A 14,464-nucleotide genomic window follows, 5' to 3' on the forward strand; every position below is an offset into this window, starting at 1 on the left:
TTTTCTTTTCATTCGAGAGAGGAAATGGCTAACTTCCTAAACTGTTCGTTGTCCCCAAAACAAAACTGAAAGTTTAACGAGCCACGGAAATAGGACTCGATTGGCAGTAACATTAGGCTCAGCTCGACTGGGTCAAAAGCAAAGGCTGGGCTGGGCGGCTGAGCCCAATTCCCACACGGCTGCTGTTTAAATTTCCTCCCAGTGACCACCTTTTCTCAATGTAGGAAGAGCCTTGGCCAGAAGTCTAAAGAAGGGAACAGATCCCTGCTTACCATTTCAAGCAAACCTGACCTCAGGGATCCCATTTCCTTCCCTTCCCTTCCCTCCCTCCCTCCCTCCCTCCCTCCCTCCCTCCCTCCCTCCCTCCCTCCCTCCCTCCCTCCCTCCCCCTCCCTTCCTTTTGTGCAGTTACAAGTGCTCCAAGTTATCAAAGAATGGTAAACTGTTCGAAAACCCCAACCCTAACACTGCACAGGTCGGATCCTTGGAGATGGAGCTGGCGCCCCTCTGGTTCCACAGACGAGGACTGCGGGCCCCAGACGGTGGGCCGCGGAACTGGACCTTGGTCTCCTGAATTCCCTGCCTCGCTCCATCCTGACTTGGGAGGGGCTGCAAGAGGCCTAGATACTCGCTTCTAGAAAGATCTCCACCGTGATGTATTTTTGTCAGAGTGAAGGTTATTAGAACCACCAGAGGGGGGCGACGGTGGCCTGGCCCTTACTCACCCACAAACAGCTGGCTGTAGAGCTCCAGGCGCGTGTGGCCCTCGGTGGGCGCCTTGCGCACCTGCTGCGGCAGCCGGTCCACCTGCAGGCTGGCCTGCTGGACGTTCCTCTCGGCGGTGACCCGGTGCCACTGGTCATCGTTGAGGGGCGTGGGCGACCTCACCACGATCTCCACTGGCCCGTTCCCGACGTCGAACGAAAAGGACACTTCTGTGGCAGCTGGAGGAGCAGAGGTACAGAAAGCACATGAGTGTCTTCCCCCGGACAACAAAGAGAAGAAGGAAGACAAAGCAGGGAGGAAATAACCTGGGCAGCCCCTGGCCCCAAGGTCCGGGGCAAGGTCACCCAAATGAGGACCCAATGTCGATCCACGACCTGCCGTGACCAACCCAGGGGACGGAAACGGACTCATGTTGGGGGCCAGGTGGACACTGATTTTCTTTATCTTTAGATGTCTCTCGAGGAGTCACCATCATTGCCTCCAGGTGAGAAAACCGAGGTCTGGAGAAGTTAAGCTGGGTGTCTTAGATTTAATTTTTTTTTAAATCTTCACCCGAGTATATTTTTTTCCATTGATTTTTAGAGAGAGTGGAAGGGGGGGAGAGAGAGAGAGAGAGACAGACAGACACATTGATTGATTGGTTGCCTCCCGCATGCATCTTGCCTGGGGCAGGGGATCAAACCTGCAACCCAGGCCCATGCCCCTTGACTGGGAATTGAACCCGTGACCGGCTGCGGTCATAATTATTCCAATCTTAGGAACAAGGACCTGGGGTCGTAACTTCTGGAATTCTGGCCCGTCTAAGAAAGTGCCCATGGAACATGCTGAAAGTGCAAGGTTTCGAGGCTCCTCTCGCAGTGGTTCCAGTTCAAGAAGTTGGGGCAGGACCCCGGAGTCTGTGTGTTGTTCACACCGGGTCACTGACGCGGGTGGCCCTGGAATCCCACCCGAGAAACCCTGGGATGGACAAGTTTCCTCCTAGCAGGAAGCTCCCAGGAAGCTTTTGCCTCCCTGTCACCAAGAGAAAGATTTTCAAACTGTGTCGTAAGGAGTTTCACCGTGTCCAAAGAGAAGCCTGGAGGCTGCCCTTGGCTTTGAAAAGGTAACATCTGAACCCTGGAAATGTTACGTCTGACAGGAGTGTCTTTGTTTGCTCGGGAGCCCTGGGTCGCGTCAGAGTCTGCGACGTGACTGAGGGTCGGGGCTGACCACCCCAGACAGGCCGCCGAGGCGATGGAGGAAGTCTGGAGGGGCTGGAAACTGCGGTCACCCGCTGTCACGGAGCCTGAATGAAGTCTCTGAACACCAGGCCGTGGCAGCCGCCCCACGGGGCAGTTCCACGCGCACTGTCAGTCGATTCTGGGAAGGAAATGCGTCTGTGACCCCGTAGGAGGGGCACACCTGGGCGGTCGCATCTGGTGCTTTCCCGTTTTCTGTCCTCCCCGTGAACCTTCTCCAGCCCGATTCTAACTCGTATTCTTTCCCCGGAATGACTGCAGCCAGGAGTAAGTCCTGTGGTAGGTCCCGTGAGAACCTGCCTTTGGTAGGTTCTGTGAGTCCTGCCCGAAAATCATCAAAACTGGGGCTGGCTTTGGCCCCCCGAACCTGCAATGGGTGCCGGAGTGTGTGCAGTCTTGTGAGGGCCGCGGTCTTCGTAAGTTTGCAGTTGGTCTGATTCTATGCAAAACCCAAACCCAAACCAGAACAATCGCTTCGGCTGAGAAGGATGTGACCGAAGCCGGCAACGTTGAGGCTAAAAGGCTTCCCAGGACGGGGCCCAACGCCCAAGGCCGGCTTCACGGCCCAGACCTAGGCCGGGGGACTGAGCCTGGACGCTGACCTGCAGTCGGAGCTGAGCCCAGAGCTGCCGCCCTTCTAACCACACGCTCTGCCTTCGCTCTGCGCGGGGAAGAAAAGAATAAAAACTAATTTTTCCTTTAGTTCAGTTTGAGTTTGTGAATCCAGACGTCTTTAGAGCCAAATACGCATATTCACACCTAAAAACTCCGTGTCAAACACGTCTGAGAATGAGCGCTGGCAAGGAAAATTCGTTGCAAGTCTTTTTTGGAAATTCTGCAAGGAAATGCCTGGAGCTTTAGAACCCGTGTTACAAACTCATTTTAAAACTTCTGGTGTCTCGGTAACCTCTTGAGTATGAGAAATAGTGCTCCATATGTATGTCGGCCTTTACGCTCTTTATTACGGTTAAAAAAAATGCCTTCGCAAACAAAGGCATCGTAGAGAGCAGGACGCCGGAGGGAGCCACCGCTGGCCGCAGGAAGCCAGAGAGCTGCTCTTCACCACGCAGGTCCTAATTTTAGCTTTCTCCACGCATCCTGCCCACTTCTGAGAACAGCCTCTTGACTATTAATGGACGTGCATGGCTTAAAAAGGAGAAAAAAAAAGACAAAAACCTTTCCAAAATGATGTGTGGCTTGGAACGGCACCTGCCCCCAGCGGGGGACCCGCAGTCAGGTCTTCCAGGGCCTCCTGCTTGGACCAGCGGGGACTCGCCTGCTGGGCAGGGACTGCCCGGCGGAAAGGAAGAGATGAAAGCCCCGGGTGGTGACGGAGGGGGGACAGCGGCGTTCGTGATGAAAGGAACTGCAGACGCCGCTTTAGGGGAATTGTGAAACGGGGTGGCTGCGGACTCCCCAGAGATGGAGAGGAGGGGAGATGAAGGAGGGAGGGAGCTTTGCTCTGGCCACCGTGAGACTGAGGCACGAGGAGCGAGGGGCACGACCGAGGGAGTGTGCTTGGGGGGGGGGGGGTGAAGGCCTTGACTTCAGGTGACGTCGGAGGGCGCGCGGCTTGGGGGGGTTCGAGGAGAATGGGCTTGGGCTTGGGGGTCCAAAGGAGGCAGTGACACCAGATGCGGAAACAGCCGCAAGTGGGAAAAGGGCTGATAGGCGTTGACCTGGGCGAAGGTAAAGGACGCTTGTAAGGGGACAGCGCACCAGTGAGTTAATGACACAGGACTTGGAGATGGCTGAGCACGGCTGGCTCTGCGTACGGGGACACCGGTAACGGGGGAAAGCCAGCGACACGGTCTTAGGGCGGAAGGAGCGAGCCTGCTCTGAGCGCCCAGAGCGACTATCAGACGGACGACAGACAAGGAGACGTCTGCGCCCCGGGCGCCGTGACTGGGCCCCAGCCCAGCCCCGAGTCCCATCCCAGGCTCCGCCTCTCTCTGTTTGGTAGCAAATTGTTTCCTCTCTAGCACAGCCCTTCAATGCCACCGCGCTGTGACTTCAGACGCGACCTTTCTAATTAAAAAAAAAAAAGTGCCCAATGGAGATCCCACATTCTACGTGTGATGGGCACAGAATAGAAAGAACCTGGCCGGCGTGGCCCAGCGGTCGAGCATCAGCCCGTGAACCGAGAGATCGGGGTTCGATTCCCGGTCGGGGCACAGGCCCGGGCTGCGGGCTCGATCCCCAGCAGGGGGCGTGCGGGAGGCGGCCGACCCGTGACTCTCATCATTGATGTTTCTCTCTCTCCCTCTCCTTTCCTCTCTCCGAAATCAATAAAAACATAGTTAAAAATAAAATAAAGAGAAAGCTTTATTCTGTTTTCCATCACAGCACCAGGGGCACTTCAACTCCAGTGGACCTGCCACATGGGACAGAGCCGAGGAAAGGTGGACCTGCGCCCACGGGGGTTTCACACCCGACGCGGAGAGAAGTGGGGGGCAGGACAACCCCCTCCCTTAACCAGCTCCTTGAAGGGAAGACGCCTCCTGTGCAGGCTCCCCTTCCCTCGGACCCTTTGCAAGGACGCGTAACTAAGCTCGGTCGTGGATGCGTCTTCTCTGGCCACGATTACTTAACTCTGTTCGTTACCTTCCAGTTGGGAGGAACATTAGAGACGAGTCTGAAACATTCGGGACCCCAGAACCCCAGGGCCGACGTGTCTCAGGGCCAGTGCGCAGCGACGCCGTAGCAGGGCGACTGGACCCTGACGTCCTACATTCCCACCTCTGAAAACAGACGCAAAATCACTTCACAGCGCCCCCCGTGGTTGTGCGACCGATTTCCCCGGGAACCAAGCATTCCTCCCGAGACGCAAACGTTAAATCATAATGATGCCGCCTCAGAGTGCAGCCCTTCCCGCCGCATTTCTGACGGCAGCGGCCGAGCACACAGCTTTCCCGGTGACAGCGCCCAAACGCGCACGTGGCCTCCCTGGAGGCCGCACAGACGAGGCGCCTGGGAACCTTCTCTTTAGGGCCAGTCTGTACAAGGTTCGAACAGCCACGTTCCCTTCTCACGGTTTGCTTAACTTACGGGACGTGGCCTCTCTCTAGAATGTCTCCTTCGGAGCAGGGTTGGGCTACTTGCCGGCCTCCGCGGCGGGCGGGTCTGACACACCCTCGAGAGGGTGAGGGGACGGACGCCTGTGGGCACAGGGTCACCCGCCAGGAGCCCCGTCCTGCAGGGCACGCCCGGGGCCTTCCCACAGGTCTTCGTTGCCATCCCGAGCCTGCCGGCGGCCTGAGGCTGCGGGACGGAGCAAGGCCTGGAGCGCGCAGTGTGCCGTGCGCTGTGACGGCCCGAGAGGGGGCGACAGGGAGCCAGCGGTTGGAGTGAAAATCGATTCCCTAACAGTGAGCAACAGACTGGCCCACCTCGGGGGCAGGGGGTGGGCAGGAAGCGATTAACCCGAAACCGATGAGCATAAGCGCATGACCCAGGGACGCAGGTAACAGTGTGGTGAAGGCCTGGGGGGGGGGTGGAGGGGGCAACGGGGAGGAAAGGGGACCTCTGTAATACTTTCAACAAGAAACATACATTAGAAAAACAAAATAAACAAACAGAAAGCCCCAGGCAAGCCCAACAACGAGGGCTCATCGGTGAAACCGAACACTCGGCAATCAGGACGGTGTTTCCCAGTCTCTCCTAACCCACGTTCCCATCGGTGGGCGTCGCGTCTAGTTATCACGTCCGGATGCTGATGGGGCGCGGGTGGGGTGTGTGTAAAATAACCCCCGAAGGTCTCAGAGAAACATCCTCCCGGCCAGTAAAATGTTTTGTGCATTACATTTTGCAGGTCGTGTAACCAAAACTATAGCTTTTTTCGGTTGTGTTTTATAAATATGAAATTATGATTTTCCAGACTATGATGCCGGCTGTCTTGGAGATTCTGATACGTTACCCTCTGCCCTAAATTGAAAAAAAAAAATCATTGTTGTGCAGTTTTTAAAAAAATTGACATGGAAATGTGTCTCTAAAATACCGTTACCTGAAAGAGGCAGGTTAGAAACAGTATGCACCACATGATCTCATACTGGTAAACAATTATATGTAAGTGCATGGAAAAATGTTGGTTAAAGGGTGTAAAGAGTAGTGTCAAACAAACCGGAATATAAAATTATAGCTGATTTTTGAAATTTTGTTTATTCTGTTTTGCTTCTCTGGATTTTTAAATCACTCAAAATAAGCAATAACTGTATAATTTTAGAAAACGTTACCATCTGATAGTATTCGGTTCTTTTGCAAAGACTGGTGACATTTTAAGCAACTGTGTTCTGTAATTTTAACAAGTGTTTAATTAGAGGGTTAATAAAAATGCAAAAAAGGGGGGATTTCATTTAAATAAAGAGAACGAGAGGGAATTGAGAACACCATCGAAACTTTCTTTACTTTGTTCCTGTTTTTAAGATACCCGAGAAGATTTTTAAAAAAAGGAGAGTGGCCAAGCTTCCCCATAGAGTAATTTTGAACAAAGGATGGATGTGAATTTTTTCCTATTAAAAATAGCCAAGCCCTGGCCAGTGCTGCTAAGTGGTCAGAGCGTTGGACCAAGGACTGAATGGTTGAGGGTTCGATTCCTGGTCAAGGGCACGTACCTCGGTTGTGGGTTCGATGCCCGGCGCCGGTCAAAAAAATATGAAGGCTGTGATATTATATTCGAATGAATTCGTGGGATCCTGTAATTCCTGGAACTATAAAGTTTTAGAGCAAAGAGAAGTGGCTGGGAGCCTCTGGGAGCCTTTAGGCTGGTGTGTGCTCCCGTGAATGTCCTGTGCTAACCCACCAAGCTGTTGTCCCAAAGAAAAAGGCAGGCAGGACTGTGCTTTGAACACTCTAAAGGCGAACAGCAGCAACGTGCCTACTGAGAAGTCGGCCAAGGACAAGCTCGGCATTCAGAAACCTTCCAAGACGTTCTCTGTTCTTCAACTTTTCTATCCTACGTTGAACGGACTCCAGAATCTAGAACCCAGGCCCCAAGCTGACACACAGCTCTACTTCTCAGCCACACTTTAAAAAGCAAGCAAGCCGCGGCTGATGCGGTTCAGTGGGTTGGGCGCCGAGGTCTTGTGCGCCGAGAGGTCACTGGTTCGATTCCCGGTCAGGGCACAGGCCTGGGTTGGTCCCTAGTCGGGGACGTGCAGGAGTCGGCTGGCGGATGTTTCTCTCTCCCTCCCTCCCTTCCTCTTTCTCTAAAATCAATAAAAAAACCATATTCTTGGGTGTAACTTGAGCAAAATGTAGGTCTAAAAAGATAACTCCCTGAATTCATTTTGTAAAAATTGTGTTTGTTTTTTTTTCATTCTCGCCCAAGGATATTTTTTTCCATTGCTTTTCAGGGAGTGGAAGGGAGAGAGAGAGGGAGAGAGAGAGGCATCCATGTGAGAGAGTCACACCGACTGGCTGCCTCCCACACGTGGCCCGACGGGCTGGGGAGCGAGCCTGCGACCAAGCCGTGCCCTCGGCTGAAACTGGACCCAGGGCCCTTCAGTCTGCGGGCAGACTCTCTGACCACTGAGCCAAACTGGCCAGGGCTTGTGGTTTTTTTAAAATCTTTTTTAAGGTTTCCAATTGATATCCAGTTGGCCAACATTTTGTCACATGGCTTTAATGTAGGTGTTCGTCTGATGTCTGGCAAGAGCCCAGCGTTGTTGTACTATGGCTGTTTTTGGCCCTTTGAGACGGTTCTGGTTTTGAGCTATTTCAAATGATCTTCCCCAGTCCCTCAGTCACTATATTTAAATGAAGCTCCGCTCTCTGATTTATTGTATCTCTTCTTCTGTTTTGAAAAACCAGCTTTGAATTAATTGGTCCCAAGTGTCACCCAGCATTAGTAACATCCACCGAGTAATGATGGCACCGACGCTTCCCTCTTGAATCACTTGTTTTTATAAAAACACTGAGCCTGTAGAGACGCCATTAGCTTCTAGAACGACAGGTGCAGGGTCCCTAACCTCATTATAACTCCACATACATATTTCCTCTGCTGTTCCCACGAATCCACGTGTTTATTCCTGAGTCATAACAGGACACTTTCTCCCTTCCCTGTCTCAGCTCTGAATTATGAATTCAAGCTCCTTTAATCTCCTCCCCCGCGGAACACCCGCTGTCTTCCAGCTGGCCAGGGGCAGGCCGATTCCAGTGGCTGGTCTTTCTGACACTTTAACATGTCACCTTTTCTAAGACAAAGACTCTGTGGCCTACTCCATACAATAAGTAATGCATAAAACATTAGAATTAGAAAAAATGAGAAAAATCAGAAAAAACAACTTTGAAAATTTAGCGTTTCTCTATGGTAATGACACACAACATACACAGCCTTCAGACGCTGTGTGGAGACGCCCTTTAAGGAGGACGCCTGCTATTTTCCAGGCACTGCACTGAACTGATTGCCCTGTAGAAATTTTGTTGTTTTTAGGAAGAGGAAAGACTTGCCTTTTTTTAAAAAATTTTTTTTTTTAAAGAGAGGGAGGGAGAAAGAGAGAAACACTGATGTGAGAGCGACATCGGTTGGTCGCCTCTTGTATGGGCCCCCGCCAGGGATTGAACCCCCGACCCAAGTATGTGCCCTGCCCAGGAACTGAACCCACGACCTCCAGTGCACAGGGTGATGCTCCAGCCAACTGAGCCACACCAGCCAGGGCTACTCCTGTCTCACATGTTTTATAAATCAAGCTGCAGTCAAAAAAATCTTTGCGTGGGCAGGATTTTAGTAGGGGGTGGTCTTGCAAAGGTGCCCTGGGGTGTAGAGAGAGCAGGCCCACAGCTCCGCAGAGAGGCGGCTCCGTCTGGCCAGCATGAGAGGAGGTCCCAGCTGCTTCCAGAAATGTCCAAATCAGCAAACACGGGTGGGTCAGCAGCATCTACGGGAACCTGGGCAAGTTTTCCCATCGGAGGACGGCCTCCTTGTAACTCCAGGGTGCCTACGCCATCGACTCGAATAACTGCCCCTTCAGTAAGACTGACAAAGAAATCTGGGCAAGTTCAATGTGACCTTGTTATTTACCAATTACTTACGTGTCTTTTAACACTTAATAAAAGGCAGACAGCTGATATAGTAAACAGCTGTAACACAGCACACGTATCGTCTTTAATTTACATCTCTAAACTTTTTTGCCCATAATTGAAATTAAAAAGGTTTAAATTAAAAGCTGCTGGAGTCCTGGCCAGTTGGGCTCGGTGGTTAGAGTGTCGGCCCGAGGATGGGAGGGTCTCAGGTTCAAGTCCCGTCAGGGCACATACCTAGGTTGTGGGTTTGATCCCTGGTTGGGGTACATACGGGAGGCTACTGATCGATGTTCCTCTGTCATATCAATGTTTCTCTCTCTCTTTCCCCTCTCTCCCCCCAAAATCAATAAAAACATATCCTCAGATGAGGATTACCAAAAAAAAAAAAAAAAAAAGAACCTTCCACTGCTGACAGGAGGGCGCCATGTAGTTAATTAACAGCAATGCTATTCTGGAAACTCATGCAGGCGTGAACTGTGAAGACAGTCCTTTGAGACTCGCACAGAGAAACACAATTTGAATGCCAACAGAAAGACCTTAGAAAGCCTACCGAGTCAAAGGGAAACAAAAAGTCAAGACAGTTTAAAAAACTGGACTTCAGGAGTCATCCTTCCCGAGTAGCCAGCGGTTGCCGTGCCAACGATGTCGGCAGAGACGGGCCCGAGGGGTCCCCATCTCCCCGCACTGCCCGGGAGACCTGCAGAGGACAGTGACGGGAGGCGGTGACACTCGGGACCCCAGCGAGCCTGTCATAACCTTCATCCTCCGTGTTCTTCATGAAAGCGTCGCCTCCGGTTTGCTTTGAAGGTTCTTCTCAAATACAGAAACCTGCCTTTCCCCCGACAGGTTCCTCTGAACCTCAGCAGAGATGCCACTCACTGGTGGGCGTTTTACCTCTCTGCCATCGGGGGTATCTTAAAAAAAGTATTTGCACCCCTAGCAATTATTCGAGGGTTCAGAGGACTCCGAGGAGAGAGGCCAGCCCCTCAGGGGTGCCTTGAACGACACACGCTTCTTTGCCAAAAGTAAACTGCGTGACAGAAACTGCTATGTGAGAAAATGAGGTTGTGACTTAACCTCTGCGAGGGAGTTTTCCTACGGTGGAAGGACAGGGAAAACTTTAGAACACTGCTGAAGATTTTTCATAATCAGAAATAAGTGCTATTTCTATTAGGCAGGTGCTAAGTAGAAAGTTGGACAGTTGATAAAAAAAAAAAAAAAAAATTGATTCATTTGAAATTTGGTGGCGCTGGAGGAGAGCTCTGCGGATGCTGCGGGCCGGCGGGAAAAGGACCACGAGGGTCCCGGAGCCAGTTCAGCCTGAAACTCTGCAGGAGGCAAAAATGACCATCTTGAGAAGGCGGGGTTCTCCGGAAAAGACAAAAATGCTGGCAAAAAGGGGAGGCAGCGGAGAAGGGGAGGACGGAACACGGGGTGCACTGACTCCATGAAAGAAGCACAGCCACGCGTCTGCGGGAGGGCGCAGGGCTGTCGAGGACAGGCCGCTGGGGACGTCACTCACGGGGGCGCCCGGAGTCAGAGGTGACCCAAGGGCACATAACACAGGCAGGGAGAGGCACGGCTCCCTCCGCACTAGGTGCGCCCTCTTTCCAACCCAGCCAGGGGTTTACAAAACATGGGGATCTACAAGGGCAGGTGAGTCCCGGTAATCGTGCAGAAATTTATAAAACGACTCAAATATGAAACTGCCCATTTTTTATTTTTTGCCACGAGATAGTTCTGAAACGCAACCCAGCTGACATGTAAGTCTAAAAACAGTTAGGTTCAATTACTCTTAACTTTGGAAAGTAAAACTCCCCTTTTAATAATTCCAATCCATAATTGATGAAAAGAGAGGATTCCTGTTTTTTCACTTCATTAATTCCAGGGCTGTAATATCCTCAGCCTCCCTTTCACTCAGACCTGGCCCAGATTAGATCTGCAACGAGCATCCTTGGAAAGATGATAAATTACAACTACTTCTCCGAAATGAATGCTTGGTGAACATCTACATCCTGTCGTCATAACAACCGCCAGAAACTGCCATCCCCATGCCGCAGATTAGGAAATTGGGACTCAAAGAGATAAAGCGATTTACCCAAGGATTAGGGTTCACCCTGCAAATGCTGACCCCCAAGTCTGCGCACTTTCCGCTACGCCCATCCCGTCCCCCACAGGAACCCCACGGGATCTCAGCAGAGACGTTTTTCTGAGATTCCTTCTTTGAAAGACCAGGGTGCATCACGCTTTGCGACGGGACGGACGGACCTGGGGATTAGCAAGCTGCGGGGAGTAAGCCAGCCCAGGAACACAAGGACCACGCGATTTCACTCACATGTGGACTCTAATCAACAAAAGAAACAGTGAACAAAACAGAAACAGAGGCATGGACACACGGAACAGGCTGACAGAGGGGAGGGGTGGTGGGGGGATTGGACACAAGAAGGTGGGGGGATTAACCCCAAACATACATACATAACACACAGACACAGACTACACTGCGGTGATGGCCAGAGGGCGAGGGGGTGGGAGTAGCTGGAGGTGGGCAAAAGGGGGGGAAATGGGGATGGAAAGAGGCTTTGCTTGGGGTGATGGGCACACGATGCAGTGTGCAGATGACGGTCTATTGAGTTGTACACTTGAAACCTGTGAATCAACGTCCCCCTAATAAATTCAATTTAAAAATACAAAGAGAGAAAAATATCGCATCAGGTGCTTCTGGACCAGACCAAGCGGCGTAAGCTCTCGGGTAAAGGGCACGGACTAGGAGGAGGAGACTTTCTGCCGTGGGGAGCGGGCGCCGAGGCTTTGTGGAGGGACCCGGGGGACTGGCTTCCCCTCCTGGTCCCGCTCACTCTGTCGTTTTCTAAACAGCCGGCAGAGGCTGCGCTTGCAAATATTCACCCAACGTGGGAGCCCGTGGACCGTGGATTCCTGACGCTCACCCTCTGCCCCGATGAGGAAAGGGCCCTGGTCTGACGGGGGCTGCGCATCTCAGGGCCAGAGGCGCCCTGCCTCCCACGGCGGCACCCCAAGCCGCGCCCCGAGGGTCCTCGGGAGCCACGGCCGGCTGAGCCGAGCCGGCAGCATCTGCTGGTGCCCCGATTCTGCTAGTTGCTGTTTCCTCGGCCGAATCCGTTCTGAGCTGAACCCTCTGGAGGGCGTGCAGGTGTCGGGCCCTTCCGGCAGCTGCAGGCGCCAAGTTTCATCTCATTACCCAGCACGGTCCTCGCCGCTTCACCACCGTGTGCAGACGTTACGTTTTACGTTCCCGATGCCCTTGTGTTACCTTCCCCCCCTCGGCTCTCTCGTGCCTCATGCCTGGTTGCCTCACATCGGTCTCCAGCCACCCTTCACCCTGCCTCCTTCGAGAACAAACACAAAAGAGAACTTAAATATCCCTCCTTCCCTCCCTCCCTTCCCATTCTCTATAATTTTAATTTAAATATCTACCCTTCTGCCATAGTATTAAGGAGATTTATTTTCACTCCCGTCCTTGAGAATCTTCGCTGGGGCGCCTCCGACGGCCTGCGTCCTGCGGGCTCCCAGGAAGGCACCTGGGTCCTCTCCACGTTGTGTTTTTACCCTTGAGCCCGTTCCTGCCGCCAAGGGGCCCTGGCTGCTCCACTCCGACGACATCACACGATCAGGGCCAGGACCAGCCTGGCGTGAGCGGCAGGAGTGGCCGCCCGAGAGTCGGTGATGATCTTATACTCACATTTCAGCTCGAGTTTGATGAAATCCGTGTTCCCCAGATTTTCCAGAAACACTCCCCGCGGGACTAGCGTCTTGAAGTAGAAGGAAATGTCCGCGCTGGTTTCCCCTTGGAAAGTCGAGAAGTGCAGGTAGGAGGATGGGTTTGGGAAAGAGGCCGCATTCCAGTAATTCCCTGGGGAAGAGAGAAACACACGGGCTCGTTGACACCTCGATCGTGGCAGGGACGCAAAAGGGGCCCTTTCCTCGGGTTTTAATAAATTTCCAAGGCCACCGCCCTCGCTTCTGTGTATCCTGCCCAACAATAGTGCCCCAAAGGCCCATAGCACACCTCTGACTTTCCGAAAGTTATGTGTGTATATAAAATATTTTATTAAACATCGAGAGCTGGGGTTCCTACCCAGAGCCGTCCTGCAGGGACTGTGGGGGGCAGATCCAATAGAGGAGAGAATGGGGGGAAGCCCCTGGGGTTGGGTCACTGTGTGGGGCGGGCGGGGTGTTTGGACCTGGGGCATGTGGGCTGGCGGCTTCGGTCGCTGCAGGAAGCACCTGGGCTGAACCCAGCTCTGTCCTTGCTGATCACCCACTTTTGCCTTGGAATAGCCTGTCAGCAGCCGCCTAGAAACGGGATGCGGGAGGAACACAACGAGGGGAGTGCCTCTCCCTCCCTGGGGACTCCAGGGGACACTCTGACCCGTGGAGGGCGAGGAGTGCTGAGCGAAGCCCACCCATGGGCTCTCAGTGAGCCTCTACCCCTGAGCTCACGGAGGAGACACGACTGTGCCCACCCCCACTCCCCACTCGTTGCCTGAGAGTTGCCAGTGTCCCCACGAGAAAAGCAGCTCACAGGGCAAAATAAAAACACCGCCCTGGAGGAGTCACATTGCATCAGAGCAGAAGAACCAAGAACTGAACACGAGACCCGCGGCTCACTCTCAACTTCACAGCCTAGGGAGAGACTCCACTTGGACAGGCACATTTCTGAGTATCTTCACTATCACAGCGAAAGACTAAAATACACGGGCGTGCTTTAAAATGGCTAATGGAGCCTTGAACTTGAACACGAAATCTATGTTACGGTCACCAGACTGGGCCCAAGATGGAGTCGCTCAAGCCAAGCCCCATGTCAGCAAACCAAAACTCAACGAAGTTTCTAGGCTCAGCTCCCCCAGGAACGGGAGGCCCAGGTGAACCAGCTGGCACCCGCTGCTCACCGCGAGCCAGCTCGCCTGCGCCAGCCTTCCCTTTGGTCCACGAGGGGAAGTGACCCTGCTCTGTGCAGTCCGCAAATGCCCAGCATGACTTCCTCGGCCTTGTGCAGCTCCCCAGGGCTCCTCTCTATCTGCTACGGTGGACGCTGCTCGAGCCACAGATCGCTGAATAAGAGGCCTGCAGATCAGCATTGCCTGGGGAAATATTTCTTTTTACACCTAAAATATGTACTTTTTAAAAAAACAAAGTGAATTCTGCTATATCTTTCCTCCCAAGAGCACAATGAATCAACTGCCTTCAGCCTATCAGTTTTGACGTACTATATCGTTTTTTTCTTTCTTTTATGCAAATTATGCACGGATGCAGTATTTAGTTCAACTACTATTCTTAAATAAAATTAACGTGGTGTTGGTGTGGCTATGCTCAAGCCGCAATTTTAAATTAAATAGAGAATATTGCTGAATTATGAGATATTAAAACAACCTCTTATTTAATGAATGCTATTTGCTGCTGTTCTCAGAGACGCAGAATATAGTGACAATGAAATAAGTAAA

At 52.5% G+C, this 14,464-nt stretch overlaps 1 protein-coding gene across 1 annotated transcript in view; it reads right to left on the minus strand.

Moving 5' to 3' along the window:
* Positions 1 to 14,464, minus strand: part of CNTNAP2 (contactin associated protein 2) — a 1,311,177-nt gene that overhangs the window by 101,951 nt on the left and 1,194,762 nt on the right. The window contains exons 16-17 of the mRNA XM_081147555.1: positions 12,703 to 12,873; positions 726 to 944 (exon numbers count right to left, since the gene is read on the minus strand). Of these exons, the coding sequence (XP_081003681.1) occupies positions 726 to 944; positions 12,703 to 12,873 (390 nt within the window). The remainder of the gene's footprint in view (positions 1 to 725; positions 945 to 12,702; positions 12,874 to 14,464) is intronic.

Source organism: Miniopterus schreibersii (assembly GCF_964146895.1).
Source record: "Miniopterus schreibersii genome assembly, chromosome: 9".
In the NCBI taxonomy this organism is placed as follows: Eukaryota; Metazoa; Chordata; class Mammalia; order Chiroptera; family Miniopteridae; genus Miniopterus; species Miniopterus schreibersii.